At 39.5% G+C, this 21,024-nt stretch overlaps 3 protein-coding genes and 2 pseudogenes across 3 annotated transcripts; 4 read left to right on the forward strand and 1 right to left on the reverse strand.

The window, feature by feature from the left end:
* The first annotated feature begins 444 nt into the window (after positions 1–444).
* LOC136278235 (neuropeptide Y receptor type 2-like) lies at positions 445–1,861 on the forward strand (annotated as a pseudogene).
* A 2,308-nt stretch (positions 1,862–4,169) lies between these two features.
* Positions 4,170–5,260, forward strand: LOC131773804 (melanopsin-like). The gene has a single exon (XM_059089755.2). The coding sequence runs from the start codon at positions 4,295–4,297 to the stop codon at positions 5,258–5,260; it is 966 nt and encodes a 321-aa protein (XP_058945738.2). The 5' UTR covers positions 4,170–4,294.
* A 1,985-nt stretch (positions 5,261–7,245) lies between these two features.
* On the forward strand, positions 7,246–9,075 carry LOC131773861 (neuropeptide Y receptor type 2-like; annotated as a pseudogene).
* A 613-nt stretch (positions 9,076–9,688) lies between these two features.
* Positions 9,689–12,904, forward strand: LOC131768800 (uncharacterized). The gene is given in 5 exon segments (XM_066161013.1): positions 9,689–10,302; positions 10,304–10,562; positions 10,565–10,799; positions 12,465–12,577; positions 12,580–12,904. Coding segments are annotated over 5 exon segments (1,230 nt in total). The 5' UTR covers positions 9,689–9,900; the 3' UTR covers positions 12,801–12,904.
* A 216-nt stretch (positions 12,905–13,120) lies between these two features.
* On the reverse strand, positions 13,121–20,989 carry LOC131768799 (uncharacterized). The gene is made up of 9 exons (XM_066161011.1): positions 19,850–20,989; positions 19,227–19,335; positions 18,878–18,981; positions 18,428–18,543; positions 17,583–17,656; positions 16,946–17,221; positions 16,690–16,838; positions 14,259–14,340; positions 13,121–13,825 (listed from the first exon to the last, which is right to left on the reverse strand). The coding sequence occupies exons 2-7, from the start codon at positions 19,322–19,324 to the stop codon at positions 16,805–16,807; spliced, it is 702 nt and encodes a 233-aa protein (XP_066017108.1). The 5' UTR covers positions 19,325–19,335; positions 19,850–20,989; the 3' UTR covers positions 13,121–13,825; positions 14,259–14,340; positions 16,690–16,804.
* Between the last annotated feature and the right edge of the window lie 35 nt (positions 20,990–21,024).

Here is a 21,024-nt window from a genome sequence, read left to right on the forward strand (position 1 = left end):
ACTAAACTGTGTTCTGGGGATGCGTGCGCTTATTCGCCTAATCACGCGATTTTTATGCGTAGTGCAGGATTCGTAGAGGTAACAACATGAATTCGAGGGCAATTTGGTGTTAGTGAGCACGATGTTATTATTCGTCAATAAGTTACGTGAAAGAAAGTCAGAGAGAGTCAAGACAGACGAAAATTTGAAAGCGTACGCGCGTTATTTGTAATTTGTACTCATGTTACAACTTTGCACTCGCATTACGTGAGAATGCTTATTATTATGGGTGACAACATGAAAAGAGGTAAAGCTCTAATGTTAAAGATTGTTAACTGTAGAGAAATAGTTGTCAAAAGTAACAGGTGTTTGTTAATTCAAATGCAAATCGCGCTGATGAATTTCCTGTCTACAAATATGATTGTCATGTAAATGTAGTAAAGAATTAATTCTCTTTTTGCCGTAATGAATGTAATTTGGTTGATTTCAAACAGCGAAGTCTTAGGGAGTTATTGCATATATTTTAAGGTGCACAACAGGAATGTCGTAACAGAAGCGGAAGGTATGTCTACATTTGGACCACAGGGAAAAGACATCATTCTTAACTATAAAATGACACCTGAAATCCGCAATGTTCTCATACAGATCTAAACGGGATTTTGATGTAACCTGAGAATTCCTGATTCTCGTGACAAGACTTTTTCTGAGTTATAAGATTACCATCTCACTGGTGGGTAATACAGTGGTAATCAAAGCCAGCAGAAGAATCGGAAAGAACTTACGACGACCAGTACATTTCCTATTTATCATAAACCTTTCTGTGGCCGATCTTCTTTTTGCTTTAGAGATGACACCTATGATCTGTGTTCATCTGCTCTTGGGAGGAGCGTGGCATATTCGCGGTCAATTCGGAGAGATTCTCTGCCGATTTGATGTGTTTTTGTCCGCAGTTTTAATTCTTACGTCGAATCTGACGATTTCAGCCATCGCTGTGGAGATGTTTCTGGGGATATTTTTCCCTTTGAAGGCGCTACTGTCGAAGAAAAGGGCGTATTTTATTATTGCCGCCACGTGGTTTGTAAGCGGGTGTTATAGCAGTCCGCTGTTTTCTTTTGCGCATCTCAAAGCTCACGGTATAAGTGACGTAATATGTTTCGTCGGCATAAATAACCAAGAGGTCGTACAATGGTTTACATTTCAAACAGTGTTGTTGGCGGCGGGATTTGTGATCACTCTAGCGTTGTATTCAGCGATCGGTATCAAACTTTAGCTCCTTAAATCACCTGGATTTCACTTCCACCAGGTACAGCGAAAAGGAAGGGTGAAAAGAGCTAAGGCTCTCAAAATGTTGGTAATGTTGGTATTTGTCTTCTACGTTTCATTCATACCATTTTGGATTTTACAGTTATCTCTTCACTTCGGCTTTTATGACAAGCTCACCCCGCACTACAGCAACATCTCAGCATTCCTTATGCATTGTAACGGAACTGTAAACCCAGTCATTTACAGCGCGTACAACACGGATATTCGGGATGAATTCAAATCCTTGATCACTTGTAAGCCACCGCCGGAACGCCTGCGAAGTCTGATAGCATTTTACACCAGGGCGATAAGGAAGAAAAAATTTAAAGATTTAGAAGCGAGATCACCTAATCAACAGTTTCCTATGGATGGGTTGCCTAGGAGAATTAGCGGCCAGTCGACGAAACTGAAGCCAATTGCTGGTGAAAAAAACTTGGCTTGTAGTTTTGAAGACACGACTGTAACGTGAAACAGTGGTCACGCGACATTAAGACTTGAGTCACGCGATCTTATGAGTAGCGCAATCCAATTTTTCAGCTAAAAGATTGTCCACACAAATACATAACTGATTCACTTGAAATTTGGCGTTTCTTGTTTTATTACTGTCCCTTAATTTTCCCTTGTCGAAACCTCACAGGCTGCTTATTTTCACTACTGCTTAAGTAATTTTCCCTGTAGGCTTGTTAGCTCAGTTGGTAAAGCGCTGCACCGGTATCGCGGAGATCATGGGTTCAAATCACGTACAGGCCTTAATTTTTTTCAGGCCTTACTTTAACTACTTCTTAAGTAGAGTTCATTATTATCCAACTGCACTAAATAAAGTGTAAATAACACTCGAATGGAGTAAAAATATTCCGCAATATTGCATAAGGTTATTTTGTATTGTCGAAAAACCTGTTTGAGAGGTTGGCTACATTTGCCTTCTCTGGTGCCGAATTTTACATTTGAACCATTGTTCTGAGTTCACAGCCCTCAGCTCGTCAAGTACCGACAGCGATTCCCGCGAGGCGTCGTCGCCATGTGTTTGAGTCAGATCATGGAAATGAAATTCTTTTTTATATGCTAAGAGCTCGTCCATGTCTTTGAGAATTCGTCTTCCGGTAGATTCAAGGCTTTGTTACTTGCGATAAATTATTCATCGCTTTTCGTTGATAAACGAACACATTTGTACTTGCAGCACTTTCAAATGTGTACGATTTGAGAACAAAGATCGAAAATAAAATTTAACTTTGAATCGTTTTGAAACATTATGTGACAAGTTGACGTCTAATGAGCCAATCCGACGCGAGCATCACGCAAGACCTGTCGCAAACCGCTTCTCTGTTTGCTTTGCTTTTTTCCGCCTTAGAAGAAGTGCATAAAACCTACAGCAGTACTTGCTTAATAAATAACTTCTTAGACGTTTTGGTGTGTAGTATCGCCAAGTATTTTCACGAGTTGTGCCGTATTTTGACTCGCTCTGCGGATATAAGATCGCTTCCATATTCACCTTGCTGTCCGCAGTTTACATGTGTGACTTTTGATATGATTTTCATATATTCACAGTCAACTATTATTATAACATAGCTAGTAAATTTGTGTAATCAAATTCAATTGCGAGAACGTGCTTCATATTCCTATTGTGCACGCCCATGACGTCAGCAAACAAATCCCTTGAGAAAAAAATTTTCCAGCGGGTCGAAAATGTTCTAAAACAATTGCTTCATACGTCAGCGTGCGTTCATCGAGATATGAAGCACTTGGGAAGTTTGGAGAGCACTCGAGAAGCTAAAGTTGCTCTCGGCTTCGCCTCGAGCAACTCTTACGCATCTTTCGTGCTCTCCAAACTTCCCGCGTGCTTCATATCTCGATGAACGCACGCTGACGTATGACCCAATTGTTAACTATTGTTATCATTGTTATTATCATTGTTCGTATGATTGTTTGTGACCATCTAATTTTTGGTGGAGTGTCAATTATCCACTCTCTTCTGATCATTCTTGAGTCATCTCAGTTTCTCTTGTGGAACAAGGTACTTATTAATATGTGGGATGTAGCAGGTTTCCTGTTTTGCATGTGAACAACACTACCCTCTAGCGTCATTATACAACCTCTGGATCTTTCCAACACTATAAACATTGTCTTGCATCAGTAGCCACATGCAGTCATATAATGTCTAAATTTTGATTGTGCTTTCGTTTCTTCGTTTGTGTGCTTTTGGGTGTATATGTGTTTTTTCTTTTGGATATCCGTTTTTTGCGTTTAGTTTTGTCATTTGTTCTGTTTGTTTTTCGCTAAGAGATAAAACGCTAGGAATCGTGGTCCCGGTGTTTTCCAAAAGCTAATTGATGTAGTCGTTTAGAATAGCGAACGTTGTTTTCGTCGTTATGAAAAGTTCTCGTCGTGTTTCTGTTTCAGAATTAAAGAATATGCCGGGATGTGTTCTCACAGTTTTCCCGACAGCCCTCAAAATCCGTAAAATCGATTAGAAAACTCCATTAAATTCCGAAGGAACATCACAAGTCCAGTTAGACTCTAAAAATCCCAAATCTACCTTTTTTCGTGCGCGCAATAAAACATATTACGTCATTAAAAATTAAATCATTTGAATTCAATTTCAACCAATGAGCGCGCGCCTGAAATTGAACAATAAAAAAGGAAACAAAGTCCTTTATTTATTTATTACATAAATGCAGAAAAGGTCGCAACAGGATGTGTGGCAAAAAATGCAGGAAGTTGTACGTTCCTCCAGTTGCTTTATTTTACGATTACTGGGTTTTGTGTTGGTGACCAAGTTTGCTTTTATGCCTTGAATACGATTGCGAGGGCAAACACGAAAATTTCCATTTCTTCTCATAAAGAAACGACAGTCATGTCATAATTCGATCTAACCCCAGTCTACCTATGGTCTCATTATGTTACAGAAATAGCATCTACGAAAACATTAAGCTTTCACAGATAAAACACCTGCGCCTTAAAAGCTTCGAGAATCACAACAAATTTTGACTCAAGGAAGTTTTGCAAAATTGTTTTAATGACAACATTATCTTTTTTGTTACCCGTCCGAACTCAAACACAAACCTTTATCGAGGTCTCTTTGGTCGCTCTGCTTTTCATATGCGCAGTTTCAGGAAACATCATCGTCTGCTGTGCGGTGTACAAAAAGACAAACCTCCGTACCATTCCCAATGCGATTTTCGTAAACCTTGCCGTATCGAACTTGTTGCTGGCACTGTGCCAGCTTCCGATGCTGATCATCACCATCATCAGAGGAGAATGGAGTTTTGGAGAGAAGCTCTGTAATTTTTACGCTTTCCTCGGCGTTGCTTTGTTTGCCGTAAGTCTTTTCAACCTCACTGCGATCAGCGTGAATCGGTATTTCAAGATAGTCAAACCTAGCAAGTATAGAAGTGTGTTTTTCAAGAAGTCTGTCATCTTTATGACTGTGTTGATCTGGTGTTTAGCGATTTTGTTGAGCAGCGGACCCTTTTTAGGATGGGGGAAATATCAGTTTATTCCCTCCAAGGCAGTTTGCTCGATCTCAGAAAAGGCTTACATCTCCTTTCGTATCTTCAGCTATTCGGTGATTTCTTGTTGCATCCTTGTCATCATTGGCTGCTACATCAAAATCGCGCAAGTTGTTCGTCGCCATAGAAGAAGAATCGCGGTACCAAACAACAGGTCCCAAGACGAGGACCCAAAACATGTGCCACGTCCAGGGCACTCCGGAGCCACAACAGAACCGCATGTAACCGAGCTCAGAGGAGAGGATATCCACATCGCCCGTACCGTATCGGTGATAGTGTTCCTTTTCTGTTTGAGCTGGATCCCAAATGTCACCCTTAGTATTCTCGTATCACGTGGCGTTCCCATGTCTCGCGAAGTACACATGTTCGGCGTTTACATGATGTTTCTCGATCTCGTCATTAATCCAATGACGTTCGGGATAAGAAACAGAGAAATTCGAAAAATGATAAAACACTTATTTTGCAAGAACTGAATAATTTCATTTCTAATTTAGCTGTGAATGTTCACTCTACACCTGTTAACAAATTGAGACAAAGTCAATTTTTAAAGACAGTTGTAAACATGTTTTAACTTAAGGTTATTTAGCTGTCAAATGTTACAAAGAGAATGTCATCTCAGCCATAAACTTATACAAATAAAAGTCTCAAATAGAGACATTGTAGTTATTTTTCAGCGTTTTTATGGCATAAGGTTTTCTTTTCCATCCCGTTAGAAGTTGATGTGACACTCAGCAAAGTATCCCAATTTCGATTCCGAATTTAATGAACGCAGTCCGAACAAACTGGTGACCTAGTGTTCGATCAATTAAGACAATTTATGTCAGAAGTGATTATGCCATGTCATGCCTTCTTTCAGTTTTATTTTTAATCTGAGTTGTTATTGTGGAAATCCGCTTACAGGAAATAAAATATATAATGGTAACTTGTTCAACACCTCATTGTTTCTTTCCGTTGTTCTACTTTTGTTACTTTTTCACGTAACTTATGTTTTACGACTTTTTATGTGTTTTATGCGAGGGTAGGGTAGGTGGGATAGCTATTTGCCTCTTACATCATCGAGAATAGCAGGAAAAGGCTATCATCTACATCAGCTAAAGTAATGACTGCTGATCCTTAGCAGAAATTATTACTCCAGATTATCCTTACGTTTCGTAGATAAAATTTTGTTTCCGTTCTGGGACTTATTATAGCCAACAGTTTTTATTCGAGAAGGTTAAAATTACGATTTCCATCGCCAAAACTAGCAAAATCCTCTTGAACGGCATAGTACTTTGGCTGCACAAGAAAACATAATGGATGGGTTTAGAGCTTTAAAGGTAAAATCCGAATTTATGATATACACCAATTGTGAGGTTTGGTGTTTGGAAAATACCAAATCAACTCAACGGGTGCGCATAATTTCTTTTAAGGTTATTCCTCACTCAAAAAAGTTATCGAGCTATTTTTTTAAACTTTCTTTTAATGTTCCCGACCAATGTCTGTTTCAAAAAATAAAGTCTAAAAAATGCTTGTTTAAGACATTTGATGGGCCAAACGTGCTCCATTTATGTCTGTATTGGCACTAATCACGCACTAATCACGCACTAATCACGCACTAATCACGCACGTCCTTTCGTCTTTGCTTTTAAGATACGGGAAAGTTTTTAGCTATATCTATTTTTCCCCTTCAATGCTTTTTTTTCCCTCCAATCTAAAAGGGATAATTTGAACACCAAAATTATGCAGTAAAAGTATAGGTCACTGCGCACGTTCAAGAGCTAAAGATCACTGTACCTCTTTACCTGGTCCATTGATTGAAAACTAAACTGTGTTCTGGGGATGCGTGCGCTTATTCGCCTAATCACGCGATTTTTATGCGTAGTGCAGGATTCGTAGAGGTAACAACATGAATTCGAGGGCAATTTGGTGTTAGTGAGCACGATGTTATTACTCGTCAATAAGTTACGTGAAAGAAAGTCAGAGAGAGTCAAGACAGACGAAAATTTGAAAGCGTACGCGCGTTATTTGTAATTTGTACTCATGTTACAACTTTGCACTCGCATTACGTGAGAATGCTTATTATTATGGGTGACAACATGAAAAGAGGTAAAGCTCTAATGTTAAAGATTGTTAACTGTAGAGAAATAGTTGTCAAAAGTAACAGGTGTTTGTTAATTCAAATGCAAATCGCGCTGATGAATTTCCTGTCTACAAATATGATTGTCATGTAAATGTAGTAAAGAATTAATTCTCTTTTTGCCGTAATGAATGTAATTTGGTTGATTTCAAACAGCGAAGTCTTAGGGAGTTATTGCATATATTTTAAGGTGCACAACAGGAATGTCGTGACAGAAGCGGAAGGTATGTCTACATTTGGACCACAGGGAAAAGACATCATTCTTAACTATAAAATGACACCTGAAATCCGCAATGTTCTCATACAGATCTAATCGATCGGGATTTTGATGTAACCTGAGAATTCCTGATTCTCGTGACGAGACTTTTTCTGAGTTATAAGACCTTGAGAGAAATGACAGATCATTTACGATGTCCAATGACTTTGTAAATGCGACGAATTTAAGTTCCCAAAAGGCTTTAAATCATAGCTACTCAGCAGATGGAACTGGGACAGAAATTCAACCAAATCGGATCGGTCTCATGATCGCTTTCTATGTAATGATAGTGCTCTCACTGGTGGGTAATACAGTGGTAATCAAAGCCAGCAGAAGAATCGGAAAGAACTTACGACGACCAGTACATTTCCTATTTATCATAAACCTTTCTGTGGCCGATCTTCTTTTTGCTTTAGAGATGACACCTATGATCTGTGTTTATCTGCTCTTAGGAGGAGTGTGGCATATTCGCGGTCAATTCGGAGAGTTTCTCTGACGATTTGACGTGTTTTTGTCCGCAGTTTTAATTCTTACGTCGAATCTGACAGTTTCAGCCATCGCTGTGGAGATGTTTCTGGGGATATTTTTCCCTTTGAAGGCGCTACTGTCGAAGAAAAGGGCGTATTTTATCATTGCCACCACGTAGTTTGTAAGCGGGTGTTATAGCAGTCCGCTGTTTTCTTTTGCGCATCTTAAAGCACACGGCATCGGTGACGTAATATGTTTCGTGGGGATAACGAACGAAAAGGTCGTACAGTGGTTTATATTTCAAACAGTGTTGTTGGCGGCGGGATTTGTGATCACTCTGGCGTTGTATTCAGCCATCGGTATCAAACTTTGGCTCCTTAAATCACCTGGATTTCACTTCCACGAGGCACAGCGAAAGGGACGAGCGAGAAGAACTAAGGCTCTCAAAATGTTGGCGATGTTGGTATTTGTCTTCTACGTTTCATTCATACCATTTTGGATTTTACAGTTATCTCTTCACTTCGGCTTTTATGACAAGCTCACCCCGCACTACAGCACCATCTCAGCATTCCTTATGCTTTGTAACGGAACTGTAAACCCGGTCATTTACAGCGCGTACAACACGGATATTCGGGATGAATTCAAATCCTTGATCACTTGTAAGCCACCGCCGGAACGCCCGCGAAGTCTGATAGCATTTTACGCCAGAGCGATAACGAGGAAAAAATTTGAAGATTTAGAATCGAGATCTCCAAATCAACAGTTTCCTACGAATATGAGAATTAGCAGCCAGTCGACGGAAGTGAAGACAGTTGCTGGTGGAAAAAACCTTGACTTGTGGTTTTGAAGACACACGACTGTAACGTGAAACAGTGGTCACGCGAACATTAAGACTTCAATATTTCAGCTGAACATTGTCAACACAAAATGTAACTGATTCACTTGAAATTTGGCGTTTCTTGTTTTATTACTGTCCCTTAGTTTTCCGTTGCCGAAACCTCACAGGCTGCTTATTTTCACTACTGCTTAAGTAGTGTTCCCAGTTGGCTTGTTAGCTCTGTTGGTAAAGCGCTGCACCGGTATCGTGGAGGTCATGGGTTCAAATCCCGTACAGGTCTGAATTTTTTTCAGGTCTTATTTTCACTACTTCTTAAGTAGAGTTCATTATTATCCAACTGCACTAAGTAAAGTGTAAATAGCACTCGAATGGAGCAAAAATTTTGCGCAATATGGTATAAGGTTATTTTGTATTGTCGAAAAACCTGTTTGAGAGGTTAGCTACATTTGCCTTCGCTGGTGCCGAATTTAACATTTGTACCATTGTTCTGAGTTCACAGCCCTCAGCTCCTCAAGTACCAGCAGCGATTCCCGCGAAGCGTCAGCGCCATCTGTTTGAGTCGGATGATGAAAATGAAATGAAGTTTTAGAAATTCTTTTTTATATGCTAAAAGCTCGTCCATGTCTTTGAGAATTCGTCTTCCGATAGATTAAACAGTTTGCTACTAGCGATGAATTATTCATCACTTTTCATCGATAAATTAACACTTTTGTACTTACAGTACTTTCAAATGTGTACGATTTGAGAACAAAGATCGAAAATAAAAATTCAACTTTGAATCGTTTTCAAACCTCATGTGCAAGCGCAAGACCTGTCACAAACCGCTTCTCTGCGTGCTTTGCTTTTCCCACCTTATAAGAAGTGCATAAAAAATAAAGCAGTACTTGGATAATAAATCACTTATTATACGTTTTGGTGTGAAGTATCGCTGAGTATTTTTACGAGTTGTGCCGCATTTTGACTAGCCCTTACGGCGAAGATCGCTTCCATATTCACCTTCCTTATCCTCATTTCACATGTACGACTTTTTTGTATGATTTTCATATATTCACAGTCAACTGTTACTTTTTTTATTGTTATTATCCATGAGAAGACACACAGGGCTTGCACTGTAAGTATCCCGGAGAGCTCCATACAATTCCTTATAATAAAATTATAAGGAATTGTATGGAGCTTTTTTAGCGTTAGTCGAGGCGTGGAGGGTGTTGTCACGTACGATCCTTGCGAGGTGTTTTCCCCGACACTCTTCTGACAGAAGAATGTCGCGTAATGAAAGCAAACCAGAAACGATTGAAGAGCAACTCGGGCTTTCACATATCATCAAGTTCATTAAAACGAGCATTGAATTTCCTGCACATCAACAAGCCTTTGTTTTATACTTTTACACCGATCACGAGCTCATTTGTGTTTCGGAAATAGATCAATTAGCTACATAATGATGGCGGAATTTGTGAAGGAATTTGAAGATGAAGAAGAACGAAAAGAGCGAGCTATTAAATCACGAAAAAACACTCCAGAAGAAAGAAACAGACAGAGAAAAGAATGGAGAAAGAGTAAACAAGGGAAGAATATGCCGAATTCAACGAATAAAAATGTTGAACTACAATCACTCAACCGCGAAGCGAATGAGTTGGTGCCTTGTACTTCTGAGGCTAAGGAAACGAAACTGCCTCCTTCGGACCAACATTTTGAGCCACAAAATGTCAAGAAACCCCATATCCTCGCGCTTAAACCAGGCAGTGAAGAGATGAAAGAGGCCTTGGGTGGTTGTTCAAGAGCTGCTAAGATGATTCAAATGGCTGTTGGTGCCGACGCAGTTGTCTCGCAGAAACCTCGTGGGAAACGTCATCAAACCTTTTTAATTGGAAAAAAAAACCACAGCGAGCAATGGATCCAGATTTGAACCCAAAGAACTCAGGCCAGAAAACATTGAATACTTGTCTAAAAATCCAGTTGGGAGTGGAAGCTTTGGACAGTGTTTTCTCGGGCGCTATCGAGGCTTCGACGTTATTGTCAAGCAAATGACTCACAACGAAACGTCAGAGGATGAAGAACGAGCAAGGAGAGATTTGCTCCACGAAGCAAAGGTCGTTTCTGCTTTGGGGACCATCCACATCTACCCATGATTTTTGGTGTTGTTACAAAGGCCTCACCATTATGCCTTGTGACTCAATTTCATGGTGTTCAGCATGAAAGTGTAACTCTCCATCAAGCGGCCGATAACAACGGAGTTACTAAAGCAAACTGTATTTCTATATTTAAAAAGATATGCAGTGTTTTAGACCACGTGCACTCTAAAGGATACCTTCATAACGACATCAAAGGAAACAATGTTGTACTAGAAGGGCGACCCTAAAAGCCGGAACGGTGGAATGGCGGAATGGAGGAAAATGACCCCAAATCCTAAAACACGGAACGGCGGAAAATGACCCCAAATCCTAAAACACGGAACGGCGAAAAATGACCTCAGATCCTAAAACATCGAACGGCGGAAAATGACCCCAAATCCTAAAACACGGAACGGATGTCAGGGCATGTTGCACAAATTTTGTACAAAGACACCAAGCGCTTGGCTCATTTATCCCCACGACGATAACGCGCGTGACTAAAATTAAGTGTTATTAATTTTTTCTTTTACTGAGTGGTATAAATAATAATGAACCATTATGCATGAAAGATAGCTGCGTTTCGCGTTGTAAACCTGTTTAGTTACCTTTTGTTAAGCAAAATTTGCCATGAAACCAAACTCGACATACCACATTACAATAAACAATTGTAACTTTGATACGTTTCCTGGTCACGTCTGTATTGATTTATTGAAACAATAACGTCTCATATGCTTGTAAATGTGAGAACATCACAGGAACGTTTTCAGGCTTCTCAAAATATGACAACGTTCAGCCCCAGCTCCAAACTTAGACTAGCGTGAGAGCAAGCCCTCGTTACGAGCCCTTCAATACGAGCGTTTTTCCATCCACGAATAAGTTTTGGGACTTGAGTAACACTAGTTGAAGAGAGGTTTGCAGGGTGTCACGCGCGTGGGAATTTCTCATGGTGTGAAAAGACAAAAGAAAGTTAGAAGAAGGAAGCCGTCGAGACGAATTTGAAGAATTTCAACTTCTGCTAACTTTCTTACGCTAGTCTAAGTTTGGAGCTGGGGCTGAACGTTGTCATATTTTGAGAAGCCTGAAAACGTTCCTGTGATGTTCTCACATTTACAAGCATATGAGATATTATTGTTTCAATAAATCAATGCAGACGTGACCAGGAAACGTATCAAAGTTATAATTGTTTATTGTAGTGTGGTATGTCGAGTTGGTTTCCACATGCTGTGCGACTTTTTATGCCGCGACAAACTCATGGCAAATTTTGCATAACAAAAGGTAGCTAAACAGGTTTACAACGCGAAAGCGCAGCTATCTTTCAGGCATAATGGTTCATTATTATTTATACCACTCAGTAAAAGAAAAAAAATTAGTAACACTTAATTTTAGTCACGCGCGTTATCGTCGTGAGGATAAATGAGCTAAGCGCTTGGTGTCTTTGTACGAAATTTGTGCAACATGCCCTGGCATCCGTTCCGTGCTTTAGGATTTGGGGTCATTTTCCGCCGTTCCGTGCTTTAGGATTTGGGGTCATTTTCCGCCGTTGCGTGCTTTAGGATTTGGGGTCATTTTCCGCCGTTGCGTGCTTTAGGATTTGGGGTCATTTTCCGCCGTTCCGTGCTTTAGGATTTGGGGTCATTTTCCGCCGTTGCGTGCTTTAGGATTTGGGGTCATTTTCCGCCGTTGCGTGCTTTAGGATTTGGGGTCATTTTCCGCCGTTGCGTGCTTTAGGATTTGGGGTCATTTTCCGCCGTTCCGTGCTTTAGGATTTGGGGTCATTTTCCGCCGTTCCGTGCTTTAGGATTTAGGGTCACTTTCCGCCGTTCCGTGCTTTAGGATTTGGGGTCATTTTTCGCCATTCCGCCATTCCGCCGTTCCGGCTTTTAGGGTCGCCCGTACTAGAACGGCCCTCAACCTCTGGGGAATTCAGCCCAGTTCTTATTGACTTTGGAAAGAGCCTTAAGGTTTCATCTGTTTCGTTGTACCGCAGAAACGGCACCGTTATGAAATGCAAGGGAAAAGCTATTTAGCCCCTGAGGTTGTTAGTGAACGACTCTATGGCGTTGCCAGTGACATTTTTTCATTGGGAAGAATGCTTAAGGCGATATCGTCTTTGTTGGGTTTTTATGAAAGGGTCCGAGAATTGGTTAAAATGTCAACCAGAGATAAGCCGTCAGAGAGACCTAGCCTTTATGCTTTCTCTCGTAAGATTGCTGATGTTAAATTTTAGGTGTAGTATTTTCCAAGTCAGCAGACCTAATATCAGATAGAATCGCATCATTGCATAAAATCTCGCCTTCTGATTGGTTGACGAGGCGAGTTGTTTAGCGGGGCTAAGTGATATTGTTTCGCATCCACGTATACATAACAAATATAAGTAATGCTGTTTTCTTTTTATCTTGTTTTTATTCAAATATGTGATTCAAGGAAAATCCATTACTTGGCTCGTGAATTCCGCGTTAAATTGCACTTGAGAACCGATATCGCACTCATCGCTTCGCGTATCGCTTTTCGCGTGCAATTAAATGCGGAATTCCCTCGTCAAGTAATGAATCTTCCTACAATAGTTTCATTCAAGGTTTAATTACTACAATTTCAGCGATTTTAAAATGAAGGACAACTTCTTCCCCATGATTCTGCCGCAAGAAATAGTTTATGACCCAGCTTACGTGAATAAGAACCTATTGACAACAGGATAATTGTAAATCATTTTTTATCAGTTTATTACCCTTAACGTGTGAACTACATCCGATTTTGAGGGGACAAAACGGCTTTCTAATGACTGCTGGAAGGGAGAAAATATCTTTCTTAATTGGGTGTAATTCCGTGGCACATTCAGTTTCTTGGCGATCGCTGCCAAAAAGCTGTAATGTCGTCTCAAAATCGGAGCAATTTTGTCCGTTTATGGACAAAATTAGGCATAACAGTGCTGGTCAAAAATAAAATATTTCGTACCAAAAAGTATCATAGTAACATCTTTGTGTAATTGCTTTATTCCGCCACGTTATTGAAAGAAGGACATTTCTGTCTTTTAAAAATTGCTCATTTAAATAAATATAACGCAAGAGGAGTAGCGGTACAAAAATAGTCAAGGTGCAATCGAATCGAAAAAAGCAGATCTAACGCAAGAAAAACAATAGTGAATAGTGAATAGTGACTTTTTGCGTGACTTGCACAACTTCTTGAAAAAGACATGTAGCTCATCCAACTTGCCTTGCCACTGAACAAGGCGAGGCTCCATGTCAGCTTTAATATCTGCAAAATAGCCAAAACCTGAAATAAGACCTGAGAAAGATTGTAATGAGAGGCCCTATATGTTATCACATCATTCAAATAACTGTTGCAAGTAAACATTTTGTTTTCCTTGGGTAAATATTTTTGAGGAATTAAAAACAAAAAGCTCCTTTTGATGTGGCTAAATATCATTTAGGCAAAGTTAAAATGGAGCAAAGCTGGTCAGTGGGTTCACACTAACCTTTAAGGTACCAGCTCCTAAGCTCATCATTAGCAATAAGTTTAATTATTTTAATATTTTCCAAACTCATTTTCCAAAATTTTTATATTTCAGCATAAAACACTCAATAAAGTCATATTATAGTATGGTAAACCTTCTTTAGCCAGTGAGAAAAAATCAGAACTTGTAACCAAAGAAAAAACAAAGTGTTATTACTACTGTTGTTCTACAAACCTGAGCCTTCCAAATCAATTATCTCAGTATGTGTACCAAAATCTCTTACAAAAGTGCCCTTGCTTAAAGCTTCTGAAAAGTACTAAACATTTCGAAAAATGCATTAATTACATAACATTGTGCTACCATACTACTTGAAGAAATGTTCCCTCACACCAATTTCATTGTCTTAAAGAGAATGTCTGCGTGTCTTTATGCTACTTAAAGGACAGCACTTTCTAGAAAAAACTGAACTGGGTTACAGTCACTCATTAGCAACACTAGGTTACACTGCACCCATGGATGTGCCACCTAAAGTGCAGCCTATGTTAATTACCTTTAACTAAATAAGACACTGGGTTACACAGCACCCATGGGTGTGCCACCTAAAGTGCAGCCAAAGGAAGCTACCTTTACTAAATACAACACTGGGCTACACTGCACCCATGGGTATGCCACCTAACGTGCAGCCTATGTTAATTACCTTCAACTAAATAAAACATTAGGTTATACTGCACCCATGGGTGCGCCACCTAAAGTGCAGCCTATGTTAGTTACCATTTACTAAAGAAAACACTGGGTTACACTGCACCTATGGGTGTGCCACCTAAAGTGCAGCCTATGTTAATTACCTTTAACTAAATAAAACACTAGGTTACACTGCACCCATGGATGTGCCACCTAAAGTGCAGCCTATGTTAGTTACCGTTTACTAAAGAAAACACTGGGTTACACTGCACCTATGGGTGTGCCACCTAAAGTGCAGCCTACAGTAGTTACCTTTAACTAAATAAAACACTGGGTTACACTGCACCCATGGGTGTGCCACCTAAAATGCAGCCTATGTTAGTTACCTTGAACTAAAGAAAACACTGGGTTACACTGCACCTATGGGTGTACCACCTAAATGCAGCCAAAGTAAGTTTCCTTTAACTAAATAAAACACTGGGTTACACTGCACCCATGGGTGTGCCACCTAAAATGCAGCCTATGTTAGTTACCTTGAACTAAAGAAAACACTGGGTTACACTGCACCTATGGGTGTACCACCTAAATGCAGCCAAAGTAAGTTTCCTTTAACTAAATAAAACACTGGGTTACACTGCACCCATGGTTGTGCCACCTAAAGTGCAGCCTATGTTAGTTACCTTTAACTAAATAAGACACTGGTTTACACTGCACCCATGGGTGTGCCACCTAAAGTGCAGCCTATGTTAGTTACCTTTAACTAAATAAGACACTGGTTTACACTGCACCCATGGGTGTGCCACCTAAAGTGCAGCCTATGTTAATTATCTTTAACTAAATAAAACACTGGGTTACACTGCACCCATGGGTGTGCCACCTAAAGTGCAGCCTATGTTAATTATCTTTAACTAAATAAAACACTAGGTTACACTGCACCCATGGGTGTGCCACCTAAAGTGCAGCCTATGTTAATTATCTTTAACTAAATAAAACACTGGGTTACACTGCACCCATGGGTGTGCCACCTAAAGTGCAGCCTATGTTAATTATCTTTAACTAAATAAAACACTAGGTTACACTGCACCCATGGGTGTGCCACCTAAAGTGCAGCCTATGTTAGTTACCGTTTACTAAAGAAAACACTGGGTTACACTGCACCTATGGGTGTGCCACTAAAGTGCAGCCTACAGTAGTGACCTTGAACTAAATAAAACACTGGGTTACACTGCACCCATGGGTGTGCCACCTAAAATGCAGCCTATGTTAGTTACCTTTACTAAATACAACACTGGGCTACACTACACCCATGGGTGTGCCACCTAAAGTGCAGCCTATGTTAATTACCTTTAACTAAATAAAACACTAGGTTACACTGCACCCATGGGTGTGCCACCTAAAGTGCAGCCTATGTTAGTTACCGTTTACTAAAGAAAACACTGGGTTACACTGCACCCATGGGTGTGCCACCTAAATTGCAGCCTATGTTAGTTACTGTTTACTAAAGAAAACACTGGGTTACACTGCACCTATGGGTGTGCCACCTAACGTGCAGCCTATGTTAGTTACCTTGAACTAAATTAAACACTGGGTTACACTGCACCTATGGATCTCTAACTATAGAAAATTCTGTGTTACTCTACACTTTAAGGTGTGTTAACTAACAGAATCAGACATGCTAAAATTAAACAATGGTTCACACTTCAATCCTGAGCTCACCTATATTCCTACATGCATTAGCTTTCAGTTAATGGAGCTCCATTAATTTCAAGCTGCTGTGTGATGGAATTAGTCATAAGATGGGCAAATTACATAGGAGACTGTAGCAATTAAAGAAATAATCACAGAGGTATTTGATTCCTAAAGCGCACTCCGACGGATTGTCTGGATGCTGTATGAACTCAATGAATACACATTACCAATGATCTTGACTACATGATGTTAAATCAAGTTGCAAGTATAAAAATAATAGTTGCTTCTTACTAACATCAACACGAGCTTGGTAAAATGTAACTCTGTTAAGGATCAAATTTTTTGCCATGTTCACATCTTCATACGGCTTCTTGAATTTATCCAGTGGTAGGGCAAGTTCTACAATTTCTTCAAGGTGTTGAAGGATTTCCCGATCTGTTGGACCTGAAACACAACAGCATGAGAGTAAATTAAAAAAGAAAAAAAACAAGATTTTACCTAAGACCTATGGAAAACATCTCTTGAAAACAGTATTTTAGGAAATATCTTACCAGACATTGAACTGACATGGATATTCTGCTTTGTAATAGCAGACTGTTGATCTGACTTCTTCTTTACTGAGATGCGATCGCCATGAAAATGACTCTGGGCCATAGTTTTTCAAGGCAGCATTGGCCTCTGCTAGGGAATCTACCCTGTATGCAGGAAGACCAATGGATGCCAACAACTGTTCAGTGTTGCGCATCTCCATATGGAGAGCACAAAGTTGAATGTTGCAAAGCTCTTTGTCCAAAAGAAAAACCAGATCATCTCGTATACCAGTTGATCTACAAGACAATTTCAAAGAATGATTGATTTTCTGAAGCAATGAATTATCTCATGTTTTTCTCTAAAAATGTTTTTCTTTTTCTTTTTCAATTACCAAACTATGAGTACTCCTTTCCTGACAGTATGAAAACAATTTTTGGCAACCTTCCAAGTTTGGCAAAAGATCCTGAATGAGGATTTTAGTTTACAAGCAACAATTAAAAAAAAAAAACCCAAACTATACACTTAATTTCAGTTCATGCTTTAGTACAAGTCATTTCCCCATGGCTTACAAAATTCATTTTGTTATGTAACAGTAAGAAAATCCCCTTTATGTGTTTGAATGTAATTTAATATGACAATGATCAAATGCCTACACACCTTCCCATGTTGCATTTGCTTCTGAGGCAATCCAGGCATGTCTCATCTGGAGCAACATCATGGCATTTGCAACCCTGACAAAAACAGGCACACTATCAAATAATATACAATATTATAATTTCAGATAGAACTACACATTTATCATGCTTCCGATTATCTTCTTCAGAGTTCATGCAGATTTTTGGATCCAAAATTCAAGACTTTTCCCAGATCTTTTTTCCAAAACATCAATTTATTTTTCCAGACTGAAGATGGTCAAATAGGTGATCAATAGAGATCTTGAAAAATGCAGAAACCAAGCTTCTTTCATGATGCACTGCAAATGTACAATAACCATGGTGCAATTGTGAAACTTCTCATTCTGTGATTGAATGTCTTAGCTACAGGCGAGATTGAATTGACCACAGGGGAAAAAAATGAACTTATTAAGCACTTTTTGTAGCTATAAAAAAAACTCCAGACTTGAACTATTTTTCTAGACATTATCTTCAATTTCAAGACTCTTTCCAGGTCTGGAAAATCAAGACTTTTCCAAGAATTTATGACTCTGTGTGAGCCCTGTTCTTTTTACAGTACATGTATTCATACTTTCAGTGATTTTTAAATGTTTTAAAAGCAGAATGACCTTTAGAGAAGTACTTTACAACTTTTTTTGACTGAATTAAAGCTACTTGATGTTTCTATCACTCACTAATTATTTTCCCAAATATTGGCAAAGATCAAAGTCATCTGAAATCACTGTAAAAAAAGTTGATGAACTGATGCAGCACTTTTATGTACCTCAACTTTAACAGCACAAGTTGCAGTTGCCCCATACTAATTTCTATATCATTTGAGTACTTTACCCTGATAGCATTGCAGATGAAACAGAACTCGACACTGACACCTCTACCACCTAACATGAATGAAGCATTCATCTTCTTCACCAAAAGAAGTACCAAGGTCTTGTAGTCCAGTACAACTAAGTTTGATAACAGAAATGGGAAAGCAAAAGTTAACATGCTAAACTTTCCAGGAAATTAATCTCTATAATGTATCTAAAGAAAAGGGTAGTCAAATCAATTTCTGACGTAAAATAGTAATAAATTCCAGGTTTTATTTCTTGCTGCTGCAGTTAAACCTTGAACATGTTTTACAATATAAAAAACTCTTAATTTACTATAGTTTGACTACTGCTTCAATGTAGTTCTAGTCAGACTACCAACTGGGTAGAAACACAATAAATTGCTATAAATAGTATCATGAACAAGAAGTTGACTTTTAAAGCAAATTCCAAGACTAACATTGATTCTTACCCAGAAATTCAACGGTGTAATGTCTACCATCAACTGTCATTCTTTTTTCCTTTAATATTTTCTTCTGGTGGTTGATATCCTCAAAAAGAATCTTGAGGTTGTCTCTGTCAACAAACAAAAACCAAAAATCTATACAGTCATTATTATATTTAGTGCATTAAAGCCAAATTAGGGATATTGATATCAATCCACTTAGATCTCAGAGTGGATGCATGACTTGGTGATATTGCAACTGAGTGGGGCTTACAAAAATCTGTCATTGTGTTATTTAAGTTAAATGCACATACAACCACAAGCATATTCTAGCCAGAAGGTAGTAAAGAGTTCAAGCAAGTTGCAATTCACAAACCTGTCTTCTTTACAGTTGGCAATTGTCAATGTGTAGACTGATTTTGCACTTTGCTGGCTATATACAGCACCATCACGGGGAACAATTCCAAACAACATATGAGCTCTACCTGCAAAACAATTTTTTACACTAAATTAGTCAAGACAAAAACTGCACCCTTCACCAACCCATTTCACCTTACACATTATTATAATGACCACCTTCCATACAAAGAACTGCTTGCAAGGCCAAAAAAATTTAACAGTTATAGTTATTTTGATTTGGAAGTACAACACACACACAAAAAAAATATGTGGATGATTATCATACGGCTTCCAGCATATTTCACCAGCTGAAAAAGAGCTTACCACTGGCTGAAATTGCTCTGGAAAACAGACCTAGGGTAATTTTGAAGACGCAATTGAGTAAAACGCCCGCTTAAGTAATAAAAAAAAGCCTGCTTATCTTTTCCTGTACAAGGCTTCGCTTACGAGAATAACTGAATAAAACAAAAGAAAGAGCTGCTATAAACATTGAGGCTCGCGATGGAATAGTTCTTTTTTTGTTCTTTTATTCCCTTAGCCGGGGCGCCAAGTATGAATATTAATATACCGACGTAAGACCAACGTAACTAAACATCTTACCCCCGTCCTTCTGAGCCCTGTGATGTTTATCACGGATTGCCACGTTTTCGAAGAAACTCTCGCCATCGCCTGGAAAAGGACAAGCTTCCAATCAGGAACTCTCAGGCACGCCACGTACTTCGACATTGTGTCGTCGCCAACTAGCTCTTCCACACTCCTCTTTACTCCTATTTTTACAGCCATCTCTTCGACAATTTCATTGACGATGGCCTTCGCTTCTGGGTCGCCAAATGCGCACATGTTCGAAAACACCATCGCCAAACTTTCCCTGTTTCTTTCGCACACGTTATGCACGTTATTGATGACGCGACTGCTTCGCTGCTTCATCAACAGCACCTTTTCTGGAGTATCCAAATCTTCCTTTTCGCTGATCTCCTTTAGATTTGGGGAAACATTCTTTTTTTCAGCTCTTTGCGAGTTTCCACTGTTTGGGGGGTGTCATGGCCACAGATGATGTCTTGTTCGTTGGTGTCGTTGGCATTTCCAAGCATCGTGAAGCACGTGGTCGTTCTTTGTTTGCTTGGCCTTCATTTTCTTCGTCGACAGACATTTTACTGAGATATACTGAGTTCAGCAAATCTCTCAGCTGCGAAATGAACTCAGAGCTTTCTGAGGAGGAACGGCGAAGCAGAGTGGTTATCAACCCAAACGAGGAACAGACAATTTCCGTTGCATTAGAGGACTTCTTGTTCGAGTAATGGTGGCCATCTAGCAGCCGAATGTGGGCACTGTCGATTCTTTGAAAATCGCTTGGAAAACTGGCGACAACAGGCGACCGCTTAAAGTATTGCGTCGGCGTTGATTCACAAACTTTCGAACTTAGAATGAACTAAGTCAATTGTGGACTTAATTCAGGGCTGATGACCGGAGTGAAGGGCGAGAAACCCTTCCTGGGTGCCATCTCTACTGCTACTGAATCACGCGTTTGAAATACGAAACTGCAAAGAAAAGATAGGCGGGAAAAAACCATGACATTCGAATATCGACATAGTAACATTATCCAGCTGCTAACTCGAGAGTGTTGATAATTTAAGTTAGTCGGCCCATGACATATTTAATGAGATTAAATCAAATTAACTTCGGGATTATCACACCTGAAAAAGACGAGCCCAGCGGGCTTAATACTTACAGTGCAAAGCACTTGTGTCTTCTCATGTTGTTCATATGATTATTTG

Source organism: Pocillopora verrucosa, chromosome 14 (genome assembly GCF_036669915.1).
Source record: "Pocillopora verrucosa isolate sample1 chromosome 14, ASM3666991v2, whole genome shotgun sequence".
Lineage (NCBI taxonomy): Eukaryota > Metazoa > Cnidaria > Anthozoa > Scleractinia > Pocilloporidae > Pocillopora > Pocillopora verrucosa.

Bases quoted from the DNA above. Each gene is read 5' to 3' on its own strand.
- LOC131768799 (XM_066161011.1), bottom strand. From the start codon at position 19,324: ATGTTGTTTGGAATTGTTCCCCGTGATGGTGCTGTATATAGCCAGCAA. The intron at 18,544-18,877 runs GTAAGAATCAAT...TATCAAACTTAG, and splicing joins TTACACCGTTGAATTTCTGG to TTGTACTGGACTACAAGACC. The intron at 16,839-16,945 runs GTAAGATATTTC...GTTGTGTTTCAG, and splicing joins CCATGTCAGTTCAATGTCTG to GTCCAACAGATCGGGAAATC.
- LOC131773804 (XM_059089755.2), top strand. From the start codon at position 4,295: ATGACAACATTATCTTTTTTGTTACCCGTCCGAACTCAAACACAAACC.